Genomic DNA, 24,555 nt, shown 5'->3' on the forward strand with positions numbered 1-24,555 from the left:
AACTAAAATTACACATGCTGTGTGGCCAAAAAAACAAAATGTCCTCTTCTGTTATTTCGCTGGAGAACTTGTATAGCAAGTTATTGTCCCATCCCCTCTCTGGTCTCATCTCTGTTCAAACCTATACTATTATATAGACATCCTTTGGCTGTATAAAACCAGCATGTTCCCTGAGGTACATTTCTACTCCAGAAGGCAAATTTGTGAGGGGTCCAAAGGAGATGGCTAATTCCTTTTTGGGCAATGTAGATACAGGACTTCACTAGTTCTCACTCCTTCCACTGACTTTTTAAATCCACACAGCACAATTTGATCAATAAGGACTGTAGCCATGACAAAGCTGTAACCATTCTTTTAAGTTCAATGATTCCCAAATCTAGGAATCACAAAAAGTAATTTCACATATACAGGTATATTTCCCAAGCCCACAAAATTAGCATATTTGGGTCAGGGTATAGGACTCTATTGGAGAAGGAAATGGCAACCCACTCTAGTATTCTTGCATGAAAAATCCCATGGACAGACGAGCTTGCAGGCTACAGTCCAGAGGGTCCCCAGGAGTTGGACCCAACTGGGCTCGATAAAGGACAGAAATGGTATGGACCTAACAGAAGCAGAAGATATTAAGAAGAGGTGGCAGGAATACACAGAAGAACTGTGCAAAAAAGATGTTCATGATCAAGATAATCACGATGGTGTGATCACTCTCCTAGAGCCAGACATCCTGGAATGTGAAGTCAAGTGGGCCTTAGAAGGCATCACTATGAACAAAGCTAGTGGAGGTGATGGAATTCCAGTTGAGCTATTTCAAATCCTGAAAGATGATGCTGTGAAAGTGCTGCACTCAATATGCCAGCAAGTTTGGAAAACTCAGCAGTGGCCACAAGACTGGAAAAGGTCAGTTTTCATTCCAATCCCAAAGAAAGGCAATGCCAAAGAATGCTCAAACTACCGCACAATTGCACTCGTCTCACATGCTAGTAAAGTAATGCTCAAAATTCTCCAAGCCAGGCTTCAGCAATACAGGAACTGTGAACTTCCAGATGGTCAAGCTGGTTTTAGAAAAGGCAGAGGAACCAGAGATCAAATTGCCAACATCTGCTGGATCATTGAAAAAGCAAGAGAGTTCCAGAAAAACATATATTTCTGCTTTATTGACTATGCCAAAGCCTTTGACTGTGTGGATCACAATGAACTGGAAAATTCTTCAAGAGATGGGAATACCAGACCACCTGACCTGCCTCTTGAGAAACCTGTATGCAGGTCAGGAAGCAACAGTTAGAACTGGACATGGAACAACAGACTGGTTCCAAATAGGAAAAGGAGTACATCAAGGCTGTATATTGTCCCCCTGCTTATTTAACTTCTATGCAGAGTACATCATGAGAAACAGTGGACTGGAAGAAACACAAGCTGGAATCAAGATTGCCGGGAGAAATACCAATAACCTCAGATATGCAGATGACACCACCCTTATGGCAGAAAGTGAAGAGGAACTAAAGGGCCTCTTGATGTAATTGAAAGAAGAGAGTGAAAAAGTTGGCTTAAAGCTCAACATTCAGAAGACTAAGATCATGGCATCTGGTCCCATCACTTCAAGGGAAATAGATGGGTAAACAGTGGAAACAGTGTCAGACTTTATTTTGGGGGGCTCCAAAATCAGTGCAGATGGTGACTGCAGCCATTAAATTAAAAGACACTTACTCCTTGGAAGAAAAGTTATGACCAACCTAGATATCATATTCAAAAGCAGAGACAGTACTTTGCCAACAAAGGTCCGTCTAGTCAAGGCTATTGTTTTTCCGGTGGTCATGTATGGATGTGAGAGTTGGACTGTGAACAAAGCTGAGTGCTGAAGAATTGATGCTTTTGAACTGTGGTGTTGGAGAAGACTCTTGAGAGTCCCTTGGACTGCAAGGAGATCCAACCAGTCCATTCTGAAGGAGATCAGCCCTGGGATTTCTTTGGAAGGAATGATGCTGAAGCTGAAACTCCAGTACTTTGGCGACCTCATGCAAAGAGTTGACTCATTGGAAAAGACTCTGATGCTGGGATGGATTGGGGGCAAGAGGAGAAGGGGACGACAGAGGATGAGATGGCTGGATGGCATCGCCAACTCGATGGATGTGAGTCTGAGTGAACTCCGGGAGTTGGTGATGGACAGGGAGGCCTGGCATGCTGCAATTCATGGGGTCACAAAGAGTCGGACACGACTGAGTGACTAAACTGAGCTACTAAGCACACATGCACTAGGAATCTATGTAAAACAAAACTTTTAAAGCAGGAGTTTAAGGAAGATCTCCATGAGGAACCTTGACTCTTTACATGGCTATTTTTGTCATAATTTTCCATTTTACCTCAGAAAAATCTACAAGTCACAAAATTACTGAGACATATACCAGAGTTTGTGTAATCATAACAAATTAGCAACCAGTTTACTGAGTGAAAGAAAATGCTGTCACATTTGCAATGTTGGTTTAACCACAGAGTTGAGCAGATTCGTGTTTTAAAAAATTATAGGACTTACATGGTGGCCCAGTGGTTAAGAATCTGCCTGCCAATGCAGGAAACATGGATTTGATCCCCTTGTTCAGTAAGATCCAACATGCCATGGAGCAACTAAGCCCTTGCGCCACAACTCTTGAAGCCCATTAGGCCCTAGAGCCTGTGATTCACATGGGGAAGCCTCTGCAATGAGAAGCCCGTGTACTACAACCACAACTAGAGAGTAGCCCCAGCTCACTGCAACTGGAGAAAAGTCTGCACACTGCAATGAAGACCCAGCACAGCCAAAAATTAAGTTTTTTTTTAAATAAAAAATTGTAGTAGAACAAAATGGTGAACAAGATAAAAATAGTCCTTTGGCTATGACACAGCATAGAAATGTTGGATAAAACTTAAACATCCTTTTAGAGGTCTTTCAGAGAGTAAAATAATCCTCAGAGCCTAGGATAAAGAAGTGGAAGTCAGATAAATGAGTGCTTGTGTGCCATGTGGCAGTTTGCTGATCCTGGTCATCAAAGGACATAGACTTTATCAACCACAAGGGCAGGGATTTGAGTCCCTGCACCTCACAGCCTGTGGGATCTTAGCTACCTGACCAGGGCTGAACCTGTGCCCCCTGCCGTGGAAGCGTGGAGTCGTAAGCCCTGGACCACCAGGGAGGTCCTCCCATTCATGCTTTGAGACCTATAAAGTACTATCTCCTGGTTCTCTTCCTATTTGGTTGGGTGTTGGGTCCTTACCCTCTGTCTGCTTAGTATTTATCACTCTCTGGTGTATTTTGTATTTGTTTTCTGTCTATCCTCCCTAGAAATGTAATGTAAACTTACATTTCTAGGGACTTCACCTCTTTATGCAAGGAGATCCAACCAGTCCATTCTGAAGGAGATCAGCCCTGGGATTTCTTTGGAAGGAATGATGCTAAAGCTGAAACTCCAGTACTTTGGCCACCTCATGCAAAGAGTTGACTCATTGGAAAAGACTCTGATGCTGGGAGGGATTGGGGGCAAGAGGAGAAGGGGATGACAGAGGATGAGATGGCTGGATGGCATCACTGACTTGATGGACGTGAGTCTGAGTGAACTCTGGGAGTTGGTGATGGACAGGGAGGCCTGGCGTGCTGTGATTCATGGGGTCGCAAAGAGTCAGACACGACTGAGCGACTGATCTGATCTGATCTGATCACCTCTTTATTTATGTCCTTAGTGCCTAGAACATTGTCTAGCACATTAGTACTCAGTAAATTGTTGTTGAATGAACAAAGGAGCAGAGAATGAGATGTTTAAGCAAGTGTTCAGTGAAAGCTAGAAGAAAACATATCAATAGAATAACACCTTGCTCATTTAACAAGCATTTGTCTAGCACCTACTGTGGCTTTGTGCTAGGTGCTAAGTGTATGTGGAATCCATATAGTTGTTAGGGGAAGCACACTGATTGAAACCATCCACCCTGGCCAGGCACCATAGTAACTATTTGCATGAGTTGTTTAATGACAGGAGATCCTGATAAGGAATACGGAACTAATAAGCCACCACCAACCAGAAGAGTTTGGGAAAGGTTGAAAGGAGTCACCACGTGCCCGTCCACTTCCCGGAATCCCTCTCGCTAGTATCCATCTTGGCTGAGCGATGCGTGCGCCACCAGGAAAGACTCTGAATTAGAATGATTGGCCAAAGACCACCTGGAAACTAATCCCATCACCATAAAACCCGAGACTGTGAGCCATGCAGCAGAGCAGTTCTCCTGGGTTCCCTTACCCTACTGCTCTCCACCTGGGTGCCCTTTCCCAATAAAATCTCTTGCTTTGTCAGCAGATGTGTCTCCTTGGACAATTCATTTCTGAGTGTTAGACAAGAGCCCAGTTTCGGGCCCTGGAAGGGGTCCGCCTTCCTGCAACATAGTCATGGCCTTTGCCCTTGAGACAGGAGAGAAAGAGGCAGGAAACAAATGCTGGATAAATGAAGATGGGGGTGAAGTTGCTGGGATTTGATAAAGACTGACTGGAACCAGCTGAAACCAAGGTTGTTTTGAGAAGTCTGGTCATGGACCTTTAGTTCATTATATCTTTTTTGTAATACCAGAAATCACTCTTTGTCCATGACAGTTCTGAGATGGACCATCAAAGGCCAGAAAGTGGACAGTGGTCCAACTCCTGGGAAATACCCCCTCTTCCTGACATAGCAATATTCCTGGAAGTAGTTATATTCCTCCCATATGTTAGCATATTAAATTACTTAGCCCATGAAAACTACAACCTCATTCCCTGGTGCTGCTCTCACTTTCCGAGATAGTTCATATTTGGGCTTGTGGAGTGTGAATTTCTCCTAAAACACTTTCACTTTTCTTTGACTTGCTATTGAATTCTTTCCTGCACAAAGGTAAGGACCCTCACTTGGTGATCCATCCTAAAGGCTCCTGTGGGTCCAAGGATGTGACATTTCCCTCTTTTGCAATACCCTTTTGGAGCCTCTTTCTGTCATCTTATATAGAGGGACAATTCCAAGAGTCCAAACTTAAAAGATTTAAGTATCAAAGAGAGAAGCAGAGTTCCAGTACCCTTTACACAGACCTAACTTTACTCAGGGTGGTGGACAACTGCAAAGACTTTCTCATTCCAGGGAGGCAGTGTCCCTCCATCCTCATTTCAGTTTTATTTATATTTAACACCAGAGCTCCATTATCTCATCATTTGGGCAAGAGCTCCAATATTTTGGCCACCGGATGTGAAAAGCCAACTCATTGGAAAAGACTCTAATTCTGGGAAAGATTGATGGCATGAGGAGAAGGGGACAACAAAGGATGAGATACTTGGATGGCATCACCGACTCAATGGACATGAATTTGAGCAAAGTCTTGGAGATAGTGAAGGACAGGGAAGTTCATGCTGTCACAAAGAGTTGAACGCTACTTAGCGACTGAACAACAGCAAGCCAATTCACAAGAAAGTCATTTGTAACGTATGTTATTTATGGTGAGAACTGCTCTGGTTCACAAATAGATTGGATATTTCACTCACGAAGACATTCAGACGTTCGAGAAATTACTCTATTAAGCTCAGCTGCACTTCAAATTAAAACAGAAAGGTCCAATTCTTTCTGGAGGCAACACAAGTCCTGGGGGCCTGGGCCACGTGATTCACCTCTGCACCCTTGGGTTCTGGAATACAGCCACACCTGTTCTTTGCCTGAGAGGAATGAAAACCTAAGAGCCCGGGAGCTCCGCCTTTCCTGCCACCACTGGGAAAGCTAGGAACCATAGAGATGTGGCTTCCTAGAGAGCCGAAGCTGGGAGGTGGTGTGAGCCACCGGATGTCGCGATACCCGCGGGTCAGCCATTATTCTGGGCTTCAGGTGCGTCCAGTTTTCGTGTCATCTCCTGGCGTCCCGGCGCCAAGGTGGTGGTCCCCAAGGCCGGAGCCGCCGCGGGAGACCCCGGTGAGCGGGGTGGGCTCGGGTCGGGTTGGCAAGCGCGGAGGGCGGCCCGGGTTGCGGCTTGAGCTCTCCAGGGCAGGTCAGCCCTCGCCGGCCCCTCTCTGCTCCTCTCCCTCAGGGCGGTCCCTCCACCGCTTGGTTGAGATAGACGCCTAGGCTGCGGTTTGGGGAATATACTGAAGACAGCGCCTCTGTGTCTCTGTGTCTGTGGATTGGCTGTCGAGTCAATAGAATGTGCTGCCCCTTTGAGAAGAGCGACCTCAGTAGCCAGGTTCTCAGCTCAAGTCTTTCTGCTTTTTTCTCAGTCTTCTCTGAGGCTGATGCTGGAAACAGCTTGAGATTTTCCTGGAGCAGGGGCTCCCAGAATTCTTTTTTTTTTTTTTTCCCTTGAAGGATGGATTCCCATTTTTCCTTGTAATTTTATTGGCGTATACTTGGTTTTCAATTTTATGTTAGTTTTAGGTGTACAGCCAAGTGAGTCTGTTATACATATATGCACTCTTGATTCTTTTCCTGTTTAGGCCGTTACAGAGTATTGACTAGAGGTGCCTCTGCCATACAGTATGTCTTTAGTAGTTATTTTTTATATATATAGTGGTGTGTATATGTCATTCCCAATCTTCCAATTTATCTCCCCCACACCAAGTCCCATTTAAAATTTTGTAATGTAATGGTATTTAAGAAGCAAACTTTTAGGCCACGCATATCACCATTGCCTCAGAGAATGTATTTTCACATTAAGTACGTGAGTAAATGCTGTCTTTTGCAAGAAAGGTCATTATTAACCTGTGAGTGACTGTGTATCGTTATTGTTTTAATGAACTGTTGTTTGGAAACCATTGCTTTCGAATAGTTGTTTGGGTTTCAGAAGTCTTTTCTTAGATGCAGTTATTTTGTACTTTTGGGGTTAGAATCCCTGAGATCAGAATTTGCTCCCATAACTGAACTAGTTGAGTGGCCTTGAGTGAATCGTTTAGCTCCTCCGAGACTTCTTTTGTTCTTTTTAACCTGTGCTTACAAATCTTTTGTGAGAAACAAGCATAATATATGCTTAAGGATTTCTTATTTGTATCTCTGCAAAGTAAGAGTAAATAAAATTCTGATAATTTACTGTAGAAAATTATTTAGAAGTCTCTTTCCCCCCCAAGTTTTATTTGTAAACCCTATTTTTTTTAAGAACAGTTTTAGGTTCATAGGAAAATTAAGCAGAAAATACAGAAATTTCTCATGTGTTCCCTGACCCTACATTTGCATAGCCTCCTCCAGTATCAACATCCCCCACCACTGGAGGGATAGAGTGTGAGTTTGGGGTTAGCAGATGCAAACTAGTATTTATAGAATGGATAAACAACAAGGTTCTACTGTATAACTTAGGGAACTGTATGGTTCTACTGTATAACTTAGGTAACTGTATTCAATATCCTGTGATAAACCTTAATGGAAAAGAATATAAAAAATGTATATGTATAATTGAATCACTTTGCTGTACATCAGAAATTAACATGTATACCAATTGTAGGTCAATTAAAAAAAAATCCCTCATAGTTTTGCCTTTTCCAGAAGCCATGTAGTTGGAATTGTAAAGTATATTGGACTTTGAGATTAGCTTCTTTCACTGAGTAACATACATTTATGTTTCCTTTGTATCTTTTCATGGCTTGATAGCTTCTTTTTAACACTGAATAATAGTCTATTATCTGGATGTACCACAGTTTATCAGTTTACCCATTGAAGGATATCTTGGTTGATTCTTGGTGTTGACAGTTATGAATAAAGCTGCTAAAACATCCACGTGCAGGTTTTTGTGTAGACATATGTCTTCAGTTCGTTTGGATGAATACTGAAGAGCACAATTGCTAGAATTTATGGTAAGAGTATGTTTAGTTTTGTAAGAAAGGGCCAAACTCTTCCATAGTGGCTGTACTATTTTGCATTCCTACCAATGAATGACAATTTCTGTTGTCCCACATCTTCACCAGCTTTTGGTGTTGCCAGTGTTCTAGACTTTGGCCATTCTAATAGGTATGTAATGATATTTCATCGTTTTAACTTGCATTTCCCTGATGACATATATGATGCAGAGCATATTTTCATGCAGTTATTTGAAATCTGTATATCTTCTTTGGCGAGGTGTTTGTTTAGGTCTTTAGTGGAAGCTACAAGTCCTCATCCCTGGACTGCCAGGGAATTCCCCTTTGGGTCATTAAAAAAAAAAAAGATTTATTTATTTTTGACTGTGCTGGGTCTTTGTTGCTGTGCTCAGGCTTTCTCTAGTTCAGGCAAGTCAGAGCTACTCTTCGTTGTGGTATGCAGACTTCTCACTTTGGTTGCTTCGCTCGTTGTGGAGGAGGGGCTCTATGTGCGTGGCCTCTGTAGTTGTGGTGCAAGGGCTTAGTTGCTCCTCAGCATATGGTATCTTCCTGGATCAAGAATTGAACCTGTGTCCCCTGCATTGGCAGGTGGATTCTTAACCACTAAATCACCAGAGAAGCCCACATGGGCATATGTTAATTGAGTTGTTTGTTTTCTTAATTGTTGAGTTTTAAGAGTTATTTGTATGAAATATACAAAGGAAGGATATTAGGCTTTTATCAAGTATTTGTGTCTTTTGCAAGTATTTTCTTTCAGTGTACGGGTTGTCTTCTCATTCTTGACATTGCTTTTTCCAGAGCAGAATTTTTGAATTTTAATGAAGTCTACGTATTACTTCTTTCAAGGATCATGCCTTTTGAATGTATCTAAAAAGCTGTCACCATGCCCAAGGTCATCTAGGTTTTCTCCTAGGTTATCTTCCAGGATTTTTATAGTTCTGTATTTTATATTTAGGTCTCTGATCCATTTTGGGTTAATTTTTGTGAAATATGTAAAGTTTGTGTCTAGATTTATTTATTTATTTATTTTTGCATGTGAATATCTGGTTGTACCAGCACCATTTGCCAAAAAGGCTATCTTTGTTTCATCGTATTACCTTAATTCTATCAAATGTCAGTTGACTCAATTCATGTGGGTCTATTTCTGGACTTTTCATTCTGTTTCATTGATTTGTCTGCACTTTGCCAATACTGCACTGTCTTCATAACTGTAACTTTTTAGAAAGTCTTGATGTTAGGTAGTGTCAGTCCCTCAACTCTGGGTAGTATTGGGTAGTGTCAGTCCCTCAACTTCACAATACTGAGGGAGAAGTCCTTCAGTATTGTGTTAGTTATTCTGGGTGTGTAGCCTCTCCAAGTGAACTTTAGAATCAGTTTGTTGATATCTACAAAATAGCTTGGTGAGTTATTGGAGTTGCATTGACTCTATAGATAAAGTTGAGAAGAACTGGAATTTTGACAGTACTCTTTCTAGCTGTGAGCATGGGATATAAATAGTTTTTTAAAATTCTTTTCCATCACCACCAGATCAGTGACCAAAGAACTACTCAGTTTCTTTTTTCAAGTGTTCTATCCCTACTAATACTTTAGAACTTTATTTGCTTAGACTACAGGTTTCCCCTAATATCTGAAAATAGTGTTCTTATGAAACCTTCATAAGCTTAAGTGGTGTAAAGCAAAGGAGCAGTTCCCTTAGAACACGTCTTGCTAACAGATGTACAAAGTAAAACTGGTTAAAGCACAGATGCTCACAGACACAGGTTAAGTCCATGGCAGCTTGATGCTGAGATACTGAGTGTAGTTCCTATGGAACGGGCATGACAGTGCCACTCTGGCTACTTGAGGTACCTCTGGCTACCTCTTAGTAGCCTTTAGAATTTGCTTCTGTTTACTTACCTCTTCACTCTAGTTCTACAGCCTTACCTCAAAGTTTTCTTCCTTTCTCTGATTTGCACAGAACATTTCTAACAGAGCTATATGTGTTGTCACTCCCTTGCTTTAGAAATTACAGTTTCTTCCTGGAATGGCTTTCCTAATATTCCAGTGATCTTTTTTTCTTTAAAGCCCAACCCAAAATTACCTCCATGAATTTTTACTGTGCTTGTTTGTCCTCCTGTTAATTGTACTTGTACTTTGTATTGTGATTATATTTTATTTTGCTCTCCTCTGCTCTGTTATAAGCATGAACTTTAAGGATCCACATGTTAAATAAAATTAATGGGGCATTCAGATATGTCACTGATAGTGATGTAACTGTTACAGCCTTAAAAGTGTAAACTATTCCTACCTTTCTGCTAAACAGTTTCTTTTCTGGAGATTTTTCCTGAAGAAATAAGTAGAAATGTAACCAAAAATTCTTTAGCAAAGATGGTCATTGTAGCTTAATTTGTAATAGGAGAAAATTATAAATAATTAAATGTCCAACAGCAGTGGATTACTTAAGTATGAATGGATTGATACACTCTTAAAAATAATGATTAAAGGATATTTGGTATTGGACTTCCATGATGGTCCAGTTGTTAAGACTCTGGGCTTCCAATTCAGGGGGTGCAAGTTCAGTCCCTTGTTGCAGAACTCAGATCCCACATGCCTCGTGGCAAGAAAAAAAAAAAGGAATTTCATGTTTTTTATATCAGCAGTGGTCTGGATAACATGATTATTAATGTCCCTAGAGCCTTGGGCTAGGGCTTCTGTCAAAAGAGAAACTGCCCAGAATCTAGAACTCTGCATTCAGCAAGGTTTCTTCATTACTGGGGGGCTAATAGGGGTGCGGAAAATCTGTTTGTGTCTCTGGGTTAACTTTAACAGTGATTTCTTTAGGTCTTACAGATGATGTTCTTCAAACTCTAAGGAAAAAGTCAAGCAAGGATTGAGGGACCCTGGAGAGGAACCTGTCTTAAATGGCAACAATGACAAGAGAAAATTGGGCCCACAATGCTCTGCGACAAGAGGGCCTTGTTAAAGGGAAGGATGATACCTGGAAGTGGGGAACCAGCTTCCAAGGGAGTAGCTCCACTGTTTGGGAGACCTCCCACCTGCACTTTAGACAGTTACGTTATCATGAGACATCTGGACCCCAGGAGGCACTGAGCCGGCTCCGGGAGCTCTGTCGCCGGTGGCTGAGGCCGGAAGCACGCACCAAGGCCCAGATCTTGGAGCTACTGGTGCTGGAGCAATTCCTGAGCATCCTGCCTGGAGAGATACGGACCTGGGTGCAGATCCATCGGCCCGGGAGTGGTGAGGAGGCCGTGGCCCTGGTAGAAGAGCTGCAGAAAGACCTTGATGGACCAACATTAAAAGTGAGAAAGGGAAAGTGGGGAGTAGACCCAGGACAGGCTGGGATAGAAAATGATTCTGTGATTTTCATTAACAGTAACACAGCAGCAACCCTTATGCTAATTAAAACAGGTTCATGAGCTCTTCAGATCATAGAATATCTGTCTGGAGAAATGGGTTTAGGGTTGGGATCTTTGTACCAATTCAAAATCAACACAGAGCATTGACTCTGCTTTATCTCCCTGGGTGATGCTTGCTAATTCTGAATTTTATTCAAGAATCTGAAGAGTGTAATGTTCCTAAGAGCTCCTCTAAACAGAAGCAAGTATATTGTTTGTAAAGTCTGTTTGGGTTGGTGTTGTAAACCTGGAGTATGAAAAGTTGTGAAGAGCAAGAATGATGCTTTCTAGATCTGGAAAGACCACTCCATGTGTTCCCCCACTGGGGACTGTGTGAGACAAGAGAGTAGGTTGAGATATTTGCCTCTGATAAGATTTTATATCCTTGGCTATTAAATTGGGATCTTAACATGGTTTCTAGTATGTGTCAGATCTCTTTCTGTTGATCTGGAGCCCACTAGAAACATTTCTGTATGAAAAGTCTGAAATATAATTTGGGAGGGATATCAAGGATGGGCTTGTTTGTTTTAATCATGAAAATGAAGAATTTTAGAGCTGTGTTTTTCATTACTAATCACTAAGCCATTGTTCTCGTTCAAGGGATAAAAAATGGAGGCAATAAAAGGTTCACTGCATTGCCTTTGTGAGACATCTAGTTAGCAGCAAAACCAGATGTCTAGACTTCTAGTGTTCCTTCTATTGGAGCAGGAGGGGATGAGAAAAGTTGTGAATAAGTAGAACCCAGTGTTTTAGATTAAACCTGAAGCTGAAGACTTGTAGATTAAGTCTGAAGCTCTTAATTGCTTGTTACTTCCCATTCCCTCCTTAACCCACACCCAGGTCTGGCTTCTGTTTCTACCGTTCTGTTCAGTCTCCTCTGGGAAAGGTCACCAGTACCATGAGTGGGGCTAGAGGGCAGCTCCATTGTTCTCAAGGCAAAGCTTTCCTGCTGTTTTGATGCTCCATATTTGAGGTGGGTCACTCTCATCTCACAGTTCTAGACTATATGGACAGAAAGAGGTCCATGGCGGTTAGGTGAGTTCATTTGCTGGAGGTACACGAAGAGTCAGCTTATTGCGTTCTGCTTGTTCCCAGGTTCCAGCCTTTGTCCAGGACCAGGACACTCTCCAGGAGGGTCTGAGTACTCCAGGAATAGCACTTCCTCATGCACCCACTGGCAGCCACATATCAGCTGAAATTCGCTCAAATTCTCTTACTGACCCAGTGGTGTTTGGCTTGCTCCAGGATCCTCAACATGGTAACTTACTCTGTGGGTCTGGCTTTGGACATCCTCAGGACTCTTGCTGGGTCTCACCTCCCTACTCCCAGATAGCTATTTCCTCTTCTGCCGTTCTATGAGTCCCTTAGGATACCAAACTCTTTTCTCCCTCATGTCATTGCTTGGGTCCCTCTGACCCTTTATCCATTCTTATTACTAATTTTTGCACTTTTCCAGCCCTGTACATGGGGGTCAGAAAAGATTTGTGTGTCATTTTCTAGCCATTATTGCCTAGTTCTGGTAGTTGTGTGTCTTTCTGAACTCCTATTTTATAGAAGATAAACTTACTGGATTTGGACAAGAATGACAGTTACCTCATATGCAGCTTTTTCCTCCTTCTTCAGATTCTCCTGCCCCTGAAGCTTCTGCCCTTTCCCAGGAAGAGAACCCCAGAAACCAATTAATGGCTCTCATGCTCTTGACAGCCCAGCCCCAGGTAAGATTTGCTACCTCTTTTCTTCCTAAGGCCCTATCTGCACTACCTAATTGTGGCTCAAATGTACACTCGCTCATCCTAGTGCTTGGGTGTCCAGTCGGCTCCCATCTTTGAATCAAGGTCCCTGCTATTAAAGGTCAGAGTTCATGTGGGATCTCCTGTGTCTCTCTGATATCCCACCTCATGCCCTCATAACATGTCTCGTCCCCAAAAGTGGAAGGAACCCTTCAGTAGAGAAACTTCCTGGGCATGGATAATCTCACACATACCTGCCATTTCAGGAATTGGTGATGTTTGAGGAGGTATCAGTATGCTTCACTTCAGAAGAATGGGCATGTTTGAGCCCAGTTCAGAGGGCCTTGTACTGGGATGTGATGCTGGAGAATTATGGAAATGTGACTTCCTTAGGTAAGGACCCTTTCTTCCCATAATTTGTACCTTTACTTCATCAGCTTTTGTTTATTTTCTTTTTACACCCCTATGACTCCCTGCAATGTAAGTGCAGATTCTTAACCACTGGACCACCAGGGAAGTCCCAGCTTTTGTGGAACTTTTTGCTATGCTAATTATGAACATAGCATAGCATACTTATTTTGAAAAATACTTGAAGGAAAAAAATTTTTAAACCAACTCTTTACAAACACCTACCCTCAAAATTTTGATATTTTACCTTTCTGGCTTTTTCTATGTATTGGAGAGGTTTTTTTTTTTTTTTTTACATTGTTTTGAGAGTGTGTGTCTGTGAATATGTACAGTTTTATAGCTTGCTTTCTTTGCATTTACCTCAACTCGTATTATCACATATTCTTTGCAAATATTATCTGTATTGGCTGGATAATTTGTGTCATAATTTAGTTAGCCATTTCTGTATTTTAGATAATTACTGTAATAATATTTTTTCTCTATGCCTAATGTTTCTTTTTATTTTTAATTTCTCATTATTTTTTAGAAGTAGAATCACTAGGCCTAAAATAATTATTTTAAGGCTCTTGCTTCCTACTGCCAAATTGCTTTCCATACTGATGTCAGTCCTCTCTGTTCTTACCAGCTGTACACAACAACCATTCCTTTGGCTCTGCCTTCATTGATGCTGAGTAGTCCCACTCTTTTAAATTGTTGTTAATATAATTATTTTAAGTTATAATATATATTCTGAAGTGTATTTCTTTGATTAGTAACAAGAGTATTTTTTAAAAACCTGTTAGTCATTTATGTTTCTGACAAACATTAAACATGTACATGCTGCTCTGTAATGGCAACTATGGGAATGATGTGATTCTTCCCTTAAGTAGCATGATTTGGGAGATGAATACAGAAAAAATAAACAAGGCAGAGTGAAATAATTGGAATTAGAGTGGCATAAGTCTCTTGAGATGGAAATGGAGAAGACAAAGCAACCAGTACCATTTCTGGGAGTTAGAAAAGGCCATGAAGGAGGTAGCTTTGTATTTCATTGTCTGAGTATCATTCTTTACATTGGCAGCTTTATGATACTGAATTTTTATTCAAGAACATTATATATCATTAGATTTGTTCATGCTGCCTTTGTCTGTTTCAGGCCTGTTTTAAAAGTACCTTCAGGTAGATCTTACGTAATTCTGGTTACATTGACTCTTTGGAATAGGAATATTTTCTGATATTTTAGTTTGCATACATGAAAATATTTAATTTTTATGTGTTAATTTTGTACTTAGCAACCTTAGTAAATTTTTTTATTCATAGTAATTTATACTGTATATTTTTACATTTATGAGGATATGTCTTTTAGTATCTCTAAGGATATGTCTTTTAGTAATGTCTGTTAGTATCTCAGCTGTGGTGTGATGGTCAAATATTTTGTAGATTTGATATTTGGATATATATTCCTAAACTGCTTTCTATCAGTGACCTACCAATTTATACATCCACACAAAGAGCCCAAGAGGGCCTGTTTCCCCTGTATGTGCTTGTGATTTGGTCACTTTTAAATCTTTGCTAGCTAGATGAACAATCCTATCCTTCGGGGTTTTTTTTTTTTCCCCATTTCTTTGATTATTAGTATTATTATATTTATTGTTATTTTATGTTTATTCATATCCTTTCTACATATTTCTTTTATTAGAACTGGTAACCCTTTGTCACATGTTGTACATTTTCCCATTTGTTTGCCTTTCTGTGCTTGTTATGAGTTTAAGTCTTAGAAAATCTTTCAAACAGCAATATTTTCCTTTATGGTGTCTTTCTCCATAAAATACTATTTTTTAAATCACATGTATTTTATTCAGACATTTTCATTGTTTCATTTTTATATTTATGCAGAATGACCTAGGAATCCAATTTGTTTGCTCTTTTTTGTTTAATCCAAGTGATTTTCAGTAGTTCTAATGCGATTTACTATAGAACTATCTTTCTTTTTAGAAATTTTAAAACATGTTTGATGGGTTAATTAATTTTATGAAAAACACTCACCAGGGATCCATAGCTTATGCTGTAAGCCAAAATAAATTCCAGATGGGTCTAAATAAAGGTTAAACTTAAAAAATAATAAAATAGAATTCCTTATTTATTCTAGCTCTTTGAGGAAAAAGAAGTTTGAATCAACTTTAATAAGTAAGGTATGCTGTAAGTGCAGTGTTGTTTGGGATTTGGGCAAGCAGATACCAAAGTACTTATGTTCTTTGACCTAGTAGTTCTGATTTGAGGAGGATACCTTAAGGAAATGGTTCAGAAAGAGGGAAAATAAGTAATATGTCTAAAGACAGTCCCAGCAAAAAATTGACAATGATTAAAATTTGGGAACAACCAAATTTCCTCAGATAAAGTACTACGTAGCCCATGGTGTTCTGACCTGGGAGTAGACTGTGACACTATCAAATTTGACAGTTTTATGTACTCAGTTTCTGTGCATTGATAAGCTGGTAGAAAAGCAGACTTCAAGGCTTCCCTGTTGGCTCTGTGGTAAAGGATCCATCTGCCAATGCAGGAGACGTGGGTTTGATCCCTGGTCTGGGGAGATCTCATATGCTGCAGAGCGACTAAGGTAGTGTGCCATCACTATTGAGCCTGTGCTCTGGAGCCTGGGAGCCACAACTACTGAAGCCCACATGCCCTAGAGCCCATGCTCTGCAACAAGAGAAGCCACCACAATGAGAAGCCCACACACTGCAAGTAGAGATTAGCCCCTGCTTGCTACAACTAGAGAAAAGCCCAAGCAGCAGTGAAGACCCAGCAAAGCCAGAAAGAGCAAACTCCCAGATAGCTTGCACATACTTCTTCAATATGTAAAAGAATTATAAATGTTCATTTAAGAGATTGGAATAGAATTTAAAGGCAATTATTCAAGAAATATCAAGTATCTCACACATCAAGCTTAATCCCTGCCTTAAAGTACATTCCAGTTGAATTGACAGACTTTTACAAAAATAAATATAATACAATGTAACAAATGCTATATAATAAAAGTATGCATGAATGTGGGAGCACATAGGAGCTTGGTATGATGAAAACTGGGAGAGTAGGAGGAGAGGTGGGTGGTTTAGAGAAAGATTTACAGAAGTAAGTGACTTTTTTATGGGGAAGGGGCTATACCACTTGTGGGATCTTAGTTCCCCAACCAGAGGTTGAACCTGAGCCCCAGCAGTAAAAACACTGGACTGCCAATGAAATCCCAGATGATATTATATGATTTCTTAATTTTCTTTTTTTTTTAATTGTTCAGTGCTATGGTACAGAAATACACTGCTTTTGTATATTAATATTTATCCTACAACCTTGCTGAACCTACTTAGTTAGGGTAGTTTTTTGGTTGCTTCTTTCAGTTCAGTTCAGTTTAGTCGCTCAGTCGTGTCCAACTCATTGCAACCCCATAGACTGTGTCATGCCAGGCCTCCCTGTCCATCATCAACTTCCAGAGTTTACCCAGACTCATGTCCATTGAGTCGGTGATGCCATCCAACCATCTCCTCTGTCATCCCCTTCTCCTCTAGCCTTCAATCTTTCCCAGCATCAGGGTCTTTTCAAATGAGTCAGTTCTTCACATCAGGTGGCCAGAGTATTGGAGTTTCAGCTTTAGCATCAGCCCTTCCAATGAACACTCAGGACTGATCTCCTTGAGGATGGACTGGTTGGATCTCTTTGCAGTCCAAGGGACTCTCAAAAGTCTTATCCAACACCACAGTTCAAAAGCATCAATTCTTTGGTGCTAAGCACAATGATGTATTACATTAATTGATTATCTGATGTTATACCCATATTTGCCTTCCTGTGATAAATCTCACTTGGTCATGGTGTAGAATTCTTTTTATGTGTTGCTGGAGTCAGCTAATATTTGGTGAGATTTTGTTTTGTTTTGTTTTGCTTTTATTTTACTTATTTGGCTGTGCTGGTTCCTCATTGCTGCATGGGCTCTTTTCTAGTTGTGGCGAGCAGGAACTGCTCTCAGTTACAGTGCATGGGCTTATGGTGGTGGCTTCTCTTGTTGCCAAGCACAGGCTCTAGGGTATGCAGGCTTCAGCTGTTGTGGCTCCTGGACTCTAGAACACAGGTTCAGTAGCTATGGCTTAGTTTTTCTGTGGCATGTGGTATCTTCCCAGACCGGGAATTGAACCCATATCTGTTGTATTGGCAGGCAGATTCTTTACTACTGAACCACCAGGAAACCCCTGTTGAGGATTCTTATGTCTCTATTCATAAAGATATGGTTGTTTTGTAGTTTTGTCTGTTTTTGTAATATCTTTGTCTGCTTTTAGTATGTAGGTGATACTGGCCTCATAGAATTAGTTGGGAAGTGTTTCCACCTTTTTTGTTTATTGGAAGAGTATGAAGAATTGGTGTTCATTCTTTTAATGTTTGGTAGTGTTCATCAGTAAAACAGTTTGGATCTGGGCTTTTCTTTCTTGGTAGTTTTTTGTCTACTGATTGTATTTCATTGCTTATTATGGAACTATTCAGATTTTCTGTGTCATCTCGAGTCAATTTTAGTACATTGTGTCTTTCTAGAAATTTGGTCATTTCATTTTTTTTTTTTTTTTTTTGACCATTCCATCTTAAGTTGTTCAGTTGGCACAGAATCATTCATAGTATTCCTTTAAACTTTTTTTTTCCTGTAAGATCAGTGGTAATTCCAATGGGGGTAACTTTTATACTTAGTTTTTAAGCCTGTAAGTTTGGGCAGGTAACAAATTGAGAAGAGGAAGAGCAAATTCAGAAAGAGAAAGGGGCACGGGCAGTGATCGGGAAGTAAGCAAAAACATGACATGTTTGGGCATCTGTACATAGTTTTCCATGCCTAGAGTCTATAGGCATACTGCTACTGCTGCTAAGTCACTTCAGTCATGTCCAACTCTGTGTGACCCCATAGACAGCAGCCCACCAGGCTTCCCCATCCCTGGGATTCTCCAGGCAAGAACACTGGAGTGGGTTGCTATTTCCTTCTCCAATGCATGAGAGTGAAAAGTGAAAGTGAAGCCGCTCAGTCGTATCTGACTCTTAGCGACCCCATGGACTGCAGCCTACCAGGCTCCTCCATCCATGGGATTTTCCAGGCAAGAGTACTGGAGTGGAGTGCCGTTGCCTTCTCCGAGAGTCTATAGGCATAAAGGGTACTAATAAGAAGTTAAGCCAGAAAAGTAACAGATAGTGGAGGATAGCGTCTCTTGGGCTGTTCTTGTCATTTGTGCATTATCCTATAGGCAATGAAGCATTGTTTGTTTTGAGCAGGTGAGTGATATGATCAAATATACGTATTGGAAAGATAATTAGCAATGGAATGGACATGGATTAGAGGATTGGGGTGGATTGGAGGTAGGGAAGCCTGTCTTTTTCTTGCCTGCTTAACCAAAGATTGCAGAAAATAATCAGCTCTCTCTATCATTCTGATATTTTTTTCCGAAGTCCCTTAAAGCTCATTAGGCCCACACATAGTCTGATTTCTATACTAAAATTTCATTTATCCAGCTAATTAGCTAGTGTATATATAAGTCCTTCATTTCTTAACCATTTTCCATTTCTGTTTAACCACTTGCAACACTTCTATTTCTTAAAATGCTTCTCTAAAGAAAGAAAAGAAAGAAAGAAAGAAAAGTATCCTTAAAGAAAGAAAACTTTCCTTTCAACCAGCATTCTGCTTAAATTGTAAAACCAGTCCATTAACACTCCTTTCCTATGTATTTTCTCTCTATTTAGGTAGAAGAATATTGTTTTTATACTCAAATAGAAGATAATGTTATTATTATTTATATAATTTTATTAGATAATTTGGGGAACTAGTTCATAATTTTTCTTACATTTGGATGGTGAAAATGAGTTTCCAAAACATTTAAAATATACATCATTTCATATTTTAAAATATTTGAGAATATTAGAGTCATAAAGAGGTTAACTAGTTTAGCCTCATTATTTTATAGATGTTTTCATAGTTTTTAATGTCTCTATATTTTTTCTTTTCATTCAGTATGTTTTATATATAACTACATGATGGAGTCTAATTTAGACCTGGTTTTTTGTGAAATTAATTTTAAAATTTCATTTCTCAATTTTAAAAGAAGAATTCGAGGTCTTAAGTTGCTTTTTAATAGATTTTTTCCTGTAGATTAATTACTTTCAAGTAATTGAAAAATGTTGATGCATTTGACTCTTCAAAAGTTAAAGATGGCCTTCAGAGTTTTTAGGTATATTTTCTTTCTTTGAGAGTTTCCATCTTCTTAGCATGAAGAAGAAAAAAAAAAGATAGTTCTTTATAAGCCCCATCCAGCTTCATGAGCTTATATGTGAACCACCTGTATTAAGATCTTCTCTAGTTCTTCTTACATCTGTTTATTCAACATCCTTTCTATGTTTCCATCTGCTCCCTGAAGGCAACAAGCTTAGAAGTATCTCAGAATGAATTCCGTGTTAATCCATTTATAACATTCTGTCAGTGTAGCATTCTGCTTTGTACTCCCATTTAATGAAAAGCTTTTCCTTTTTGTGTGCATGTAAAAGTATCCTTCTAGTTGTTTTAAAGTCTTTTGAAGATCTTGTTGCTGACAAGGATATGGTAATATTTGCATTTTTAATTTCTTTTACCAGAATGGGAGACCATGACTGAGAACGAGGAGGTGACATCCAAGTTGAACATATCTCAAAGAGCAGATTCTCAGAGAGGAATATCAAAAAGATTTCAAGGAGGTGTTCCATATCTTCTTGACTTTGAGGAAGAGTGTGAATGGCAAATTTTTTCAAGTCAGTGGAGAAATGAAGCAAGGGAAAGAGATACACTGAAGAAAGGTTCCCTATGTGAACGAGACAAGAAAAAAAGGACTCCACCAGAAAAACGAGGCCAAAAGTGGAAGGAATTTGAAGAAAGCTTGGCTTCAGATTCAGCTTTTTCTGAAAGTTTAATAGGTGCTGAAGGAAAGAAGCTGTATAAATGTGATATGTGTTATAAACATTTCAATAAAATCTCCCATCTTATAAATCATCGGAGGATCCACACTGGGGAGAAACCTCATAAATGTAAGGAGTGTGGAAAAGGCTTTATTCAGCGCTCAAGCCTTCTAATGCATTTACGAAACCATTCTGGCGAGAAACCTTATAAATGTAATGAATGTGGGAAAGCCTTCTCTCAGAGTGCTTACCTTCTAAACCATCAGAGAATCCACACTGGGGAGAAACCTTATAAATGTAAGGAGTGTGGAAAGGGCTTCTATAGGCACTCAGGCCTTATAATACATCTAAGACGCCATTCTGGGGAGAGACCTTATAAATGTAATGAGTGTGGCAAAGTTTTTTCTCAGAATGCTTACCTCATTGACCACCAGAGGCTCCACAAAGGAGAAGAACCTTATAAATGTAACAAGTGTCAGAAAGCTTTCATTCTGAAGAAGAGCCTCATTCTGCACCAGAGAATCCACTCTGGGGAAAAACCCTATAAATGTGATGAATGTGGAAAAACTTTTGCCCAGACCACTTACCTGGTTGACCATCAGCGGCTCCACAGTACAGAGAACCCATATAAATGTAAAGAATGTGGAAAAGTTTTCATTCGAAGCAAAAGCCTCCTCCTACACCAGAGAGTTCACACAGAAAAGAAGACTTTTGGTTGTAAAAAATGTGGGAAGATTTTCACTTCTAAGTCAAGTCTCATTGACCATAAGAGGATGCATAGCAGAGAGAAGCCTTATAAATGTACTGAATGTGGGAAAGCCTTCACTCAGAGCGCTTACCTTTTTGACCATCAGAGACTCCACAATGGGGAGAAGCCCTATGAATGTAATGAATGTGGGAAAGTTTTCATTCTGAAAAAGAGCCTCATTTTACATCAGAGGTTCCACACTGGAGAGAATCTCTATGAATGTAAAGACTGTGGCAAAGTCTTTGGTTCTAACAGAAACCTCATTGACCACGAGAGACTGCACAATGGGGAGAAGCCCTATGAATGTCGAGAGTGCGGGAAAACCTTCATTATGAGCAAAAGTTTCATGGTCCATCAGAAGCTCCATACACAAGAGAAGGCCTACAAATGTGAGGATTGTGGGAAGGCTTTCAGTTACAATTCAAGCCTGCTCGTACATCGGAGAATCCACACCGGGGAAAAGCCTTTTGAATGCAATGAATGTGGAAGAGCTTTCAGTTCTAACAGAAACCTCATTGAACATAAGAGAATCCACAGTGGTGAGAAACCATATGAGTGTAATGAGTGTGGCAAATGCTTCATTCTGAAGAAAAGCCTCATTGGACATCAGAGGATTCACACAAGGGAAAAATCGTACAAATGTAATGACTGTGGGAAAGTCTTCAGTTACCGCTCAAACCTGATAGCCCATCAGAGAATCCACACTGGTGAGAAGCCTTATGCATGTAATGAGTGTGGGAAGGGCTTTACTTACAATAGAAATCTTATTGAGCATCAAAGAATTCACAGTGGAGAAAAAACCTATGAATGTCATGTATGTAGAAAAGTGCTTACCTCTAGTAGAAATCTTATGGTACATCAAAGAATCCATACTGGAGAAAAACCTTATAAATGTAGTGAGTGTGGAAAAGACTTTAGTCAGAACAAAAACCTTGTTGTACATCAGAGAATGCACACTGGGGAAAAACCATATGAATGTGAAAAGTGTAGAAAATCTTTTACTTCTAAGAGGAATTTAGTTGGCCACCAGAGAATCCACACAGGAGAGAAACCATATGGGTGTAATGACTGTAGTAAAGTTTTTAGGCAAAGAAAAAACCTGACTGTACATCAGAAAATTCATACAGATGAAAAAAACTGTGAATGTGATGAGTCTGAAAAAGAATTCTCTCAGACTTCAAACCTTCATCTTCAACCAAAAATCCATTCTCTGGAGGATTTTCGGTCCTATTCTCTTGGGTCCAAATTCTCTTGGGTCCAAAATGCCAATGAGTCCAAGATCAAGATTCAGAAAATCTAGTATTGTGTAAAATGGAATACCATCCCTGCCTCTGTAAGTGACTGTTGGATAAATGGCAGCATAGGGTTTTTATAAGGAAAAAAAAGTCATGATTGACCCTTTTGTAGACAAGTGTGTTGCATGAGGCAGAAAGTTAATCTAGACTTTCAAGACTACGAAAACATAAGCCAAATTCTAGTTAAAAGATACTCTGTTCCAAATCATTTCTTATGAACCTAGAAAAGGACCTTGAAGCACTTAAAGATTCTGAAGAAACTGAATTATGATTTATAAGATATAATGAAGATGTTGTAAATGATAGCAAAAATATCTTTGTATTAAAAAGTGTATGTTTTGAAAAGATACGTATATTTGGTACATCTTAAAGATAGTATCACTGTTAGAGAATGTCTATACAGACAGTGTGATTAAGACATACAAAACATGAAGTTGGGTGGGTAGGACTGCTCTTTGAGGACAATTTAAGTACACTGGATTTGGAATCTGAAAACCTAGGTTTGGATCCTGGCTCTTTCACTTACGAGCTCTGTGATGTTATTAAGTCAGTCTCTAAGTCTCAGTTTCTCTGTCAGTCAAATACTGGCATAACCCCTACTTCATAGAATTGTTTTGAGCATTTAGTAAAAGGATCATGTGACAGTACTTTATGAAATAATTTAATTGTCAATAAAATTGGATAAAAGAGATATGGTCAAAATCTGGAAAATGGCATAATGTAGTGTTTGTTCATCAAGTTAATATTAGGACTTCATGAACCTCAAAAGTTTAATTTTTATAGTAAGGAAGTATGGTGGATGGTTAACTTTGGAATTTAGTACTCTAAAAAAACTTTAAAAACAGCTTTTTAAATGTTTAAGGGAGATAATATGTAATATACCTAGTTTGTTTTTATGGAAAAAAAATATTGGCTTACTAAATAATGTCTGGCCATTAATTTGATGCCAAGAAAAAACCATTTATTTTTTCAACCTTTGGATTTTAAACCTAGTGGATGTAGAGTGTCAAAATAGAAGGACAGTCCTATGTCACTGTCCTTGCTGACCGGGAAAAATCCTTAACCTCAACCTCAGAGCTGATTATCTCTGCTACTGTCATTCTCACTTCTAATCAATATTTCATTGGTAAACATACAAATGGCTTGTTACTCAAGAGACAACATTCTATCCCAGCACTCAACTTACCACATAAGTTTTTTTACACAGCCAAGCCCTTCAAATCTCTGATTATACCAATTCAGAATCCATCTCTGAGTGGTCAGGCCCATTTACTCCCAGTGAACCAATCATTATTCATTCTGTACCCTTTTGTACATTTGTAAACTTAATTCTTGTATTCTTGGTTTGGTAATTTTATGTTGTAATTCTCAGAACGCCAGTTCTGTCACTGAAGTATAAATACCTTAATATTGGGATTTTGTTTTCTGATACTTAGCAGCATTGCAGTGGTGTGTTGATTATAGTAAGTGTTATGAATTCAACCCTGAAGTTCTTTGAGGGCTGGTTCCTTTTTAGACTGAAAGGACCAAGAGTGAAAACTGGAAGGGGCCTGAGTTAAAAGTCTGAAGGCCTTAAGAGTCAGATTCTGCCACTTTTCCTTGGACAAATGGTTTCATTTCTTGGAGCCTTGGTTTCTTCATTTGTTAAACAGAAGGAAGAATATCTACCTCCCTAAGTTTTTATGGGGTAATGAATATGAAGATGCTTTTTGTCCATACTGAAGAAAAATTACCCCCATTATGTAATAATCACAAGTACTTTAACAATGAAGAGATCTGGCATTTACCTCTTAATCAGTTTAACAAAATGTAACAATTGCTGAGACAACTCACATAATGTGCCTCCCTCCACATGTAATGCAATAAGCCAAAAGTATAACCTGAATTTATCAAGCTTCTTAGACCTGATTGCTAGTTTACAGGAAATACAGGAAGCAAAGGAACAAGATAAAAGACATCATAAGAAACAAGTTCAGAATGTGGCATATTGTCTAGGAAAACTGCATTGTTGGAATCCCCTGGCCGCCCAGTGGTGAGTCCTCTGCTCTCATTGCGGAGGGCGAACATTGAGTCCTTAGTTCAGTTGGGGAACTAAGATCCTACAAGCTGGGTGGTGCAGCCAAAAAAAAAAAAACACACCACTGCACTGGATTCTTCAAAGATGATGAAAAAGAGAAGGGAGTGATAATAATTGTTGATGCTGGGTGAGTATTGAGAGTTTATTGTACTACTTTTGTATATGTATGAAATTTTC

General features: G+C 39.6%; 1 protein-coding gene across 2 annotated transcripts; it reads left to right on the plus strand.

Moving 5' to 3' along the window:
• The first annotated feature begins 5,770 nt into the window (after positions 1 to 5,770).
• ZNF197 (zinc finger protein 197) lies at positions 5,771 to 23,012 on the plus strand. 2 transcript variants are annotated; one of them, XM_061396175.1, is made up of 6 exons: positions 5,771 to 5,852; positions 10,625 to 11,103; positions 12,295 to 12,457; positions 12,823 to 12,914; positions 13,196 to 13,322; positions 19,962 to 23,012. In XM_061396175.1, the coding sequence occupies exons 2-6, from the start codon at positions 10,705 to 10,707 to the stop codon at positions 22,304 to 22,306; spliced, it is 3,126 nt and encodes a 1,041-aa protein (XP_061252159.1). In that variant the 5' UTR covers positions 5,771 to 5,852; positions 10,625 to 10,704; the 3' UTR covers positions 22,307 to 23,012. The 2 variants fall into 2 exon arrangements, with proteins under 2 accessions (XP_061252159.1, XP_061252158.1); XM_061396174.1 differs by having other exon boundaries at positions 5,805 to 5,936.
• The last annotated feature ends 1,543 nt before the right edge of the window (positions 23,013 to 24,555 follow it).

The sequence above is a fragment of the Bos javanicus genome, chromosome 22, assembly GCF_032452875.1.
Source record: "Bos javanicus breed banteng chromosome 22, ARS-OSU_banteng_1.0, whole genome shotgun sequence".
Taxonomy (NCBI): Eukaryota; Metazoa; Chordata; class Mammalia; order Artiodactyla; family Bovidae; genus Bos; species Bos javanicus.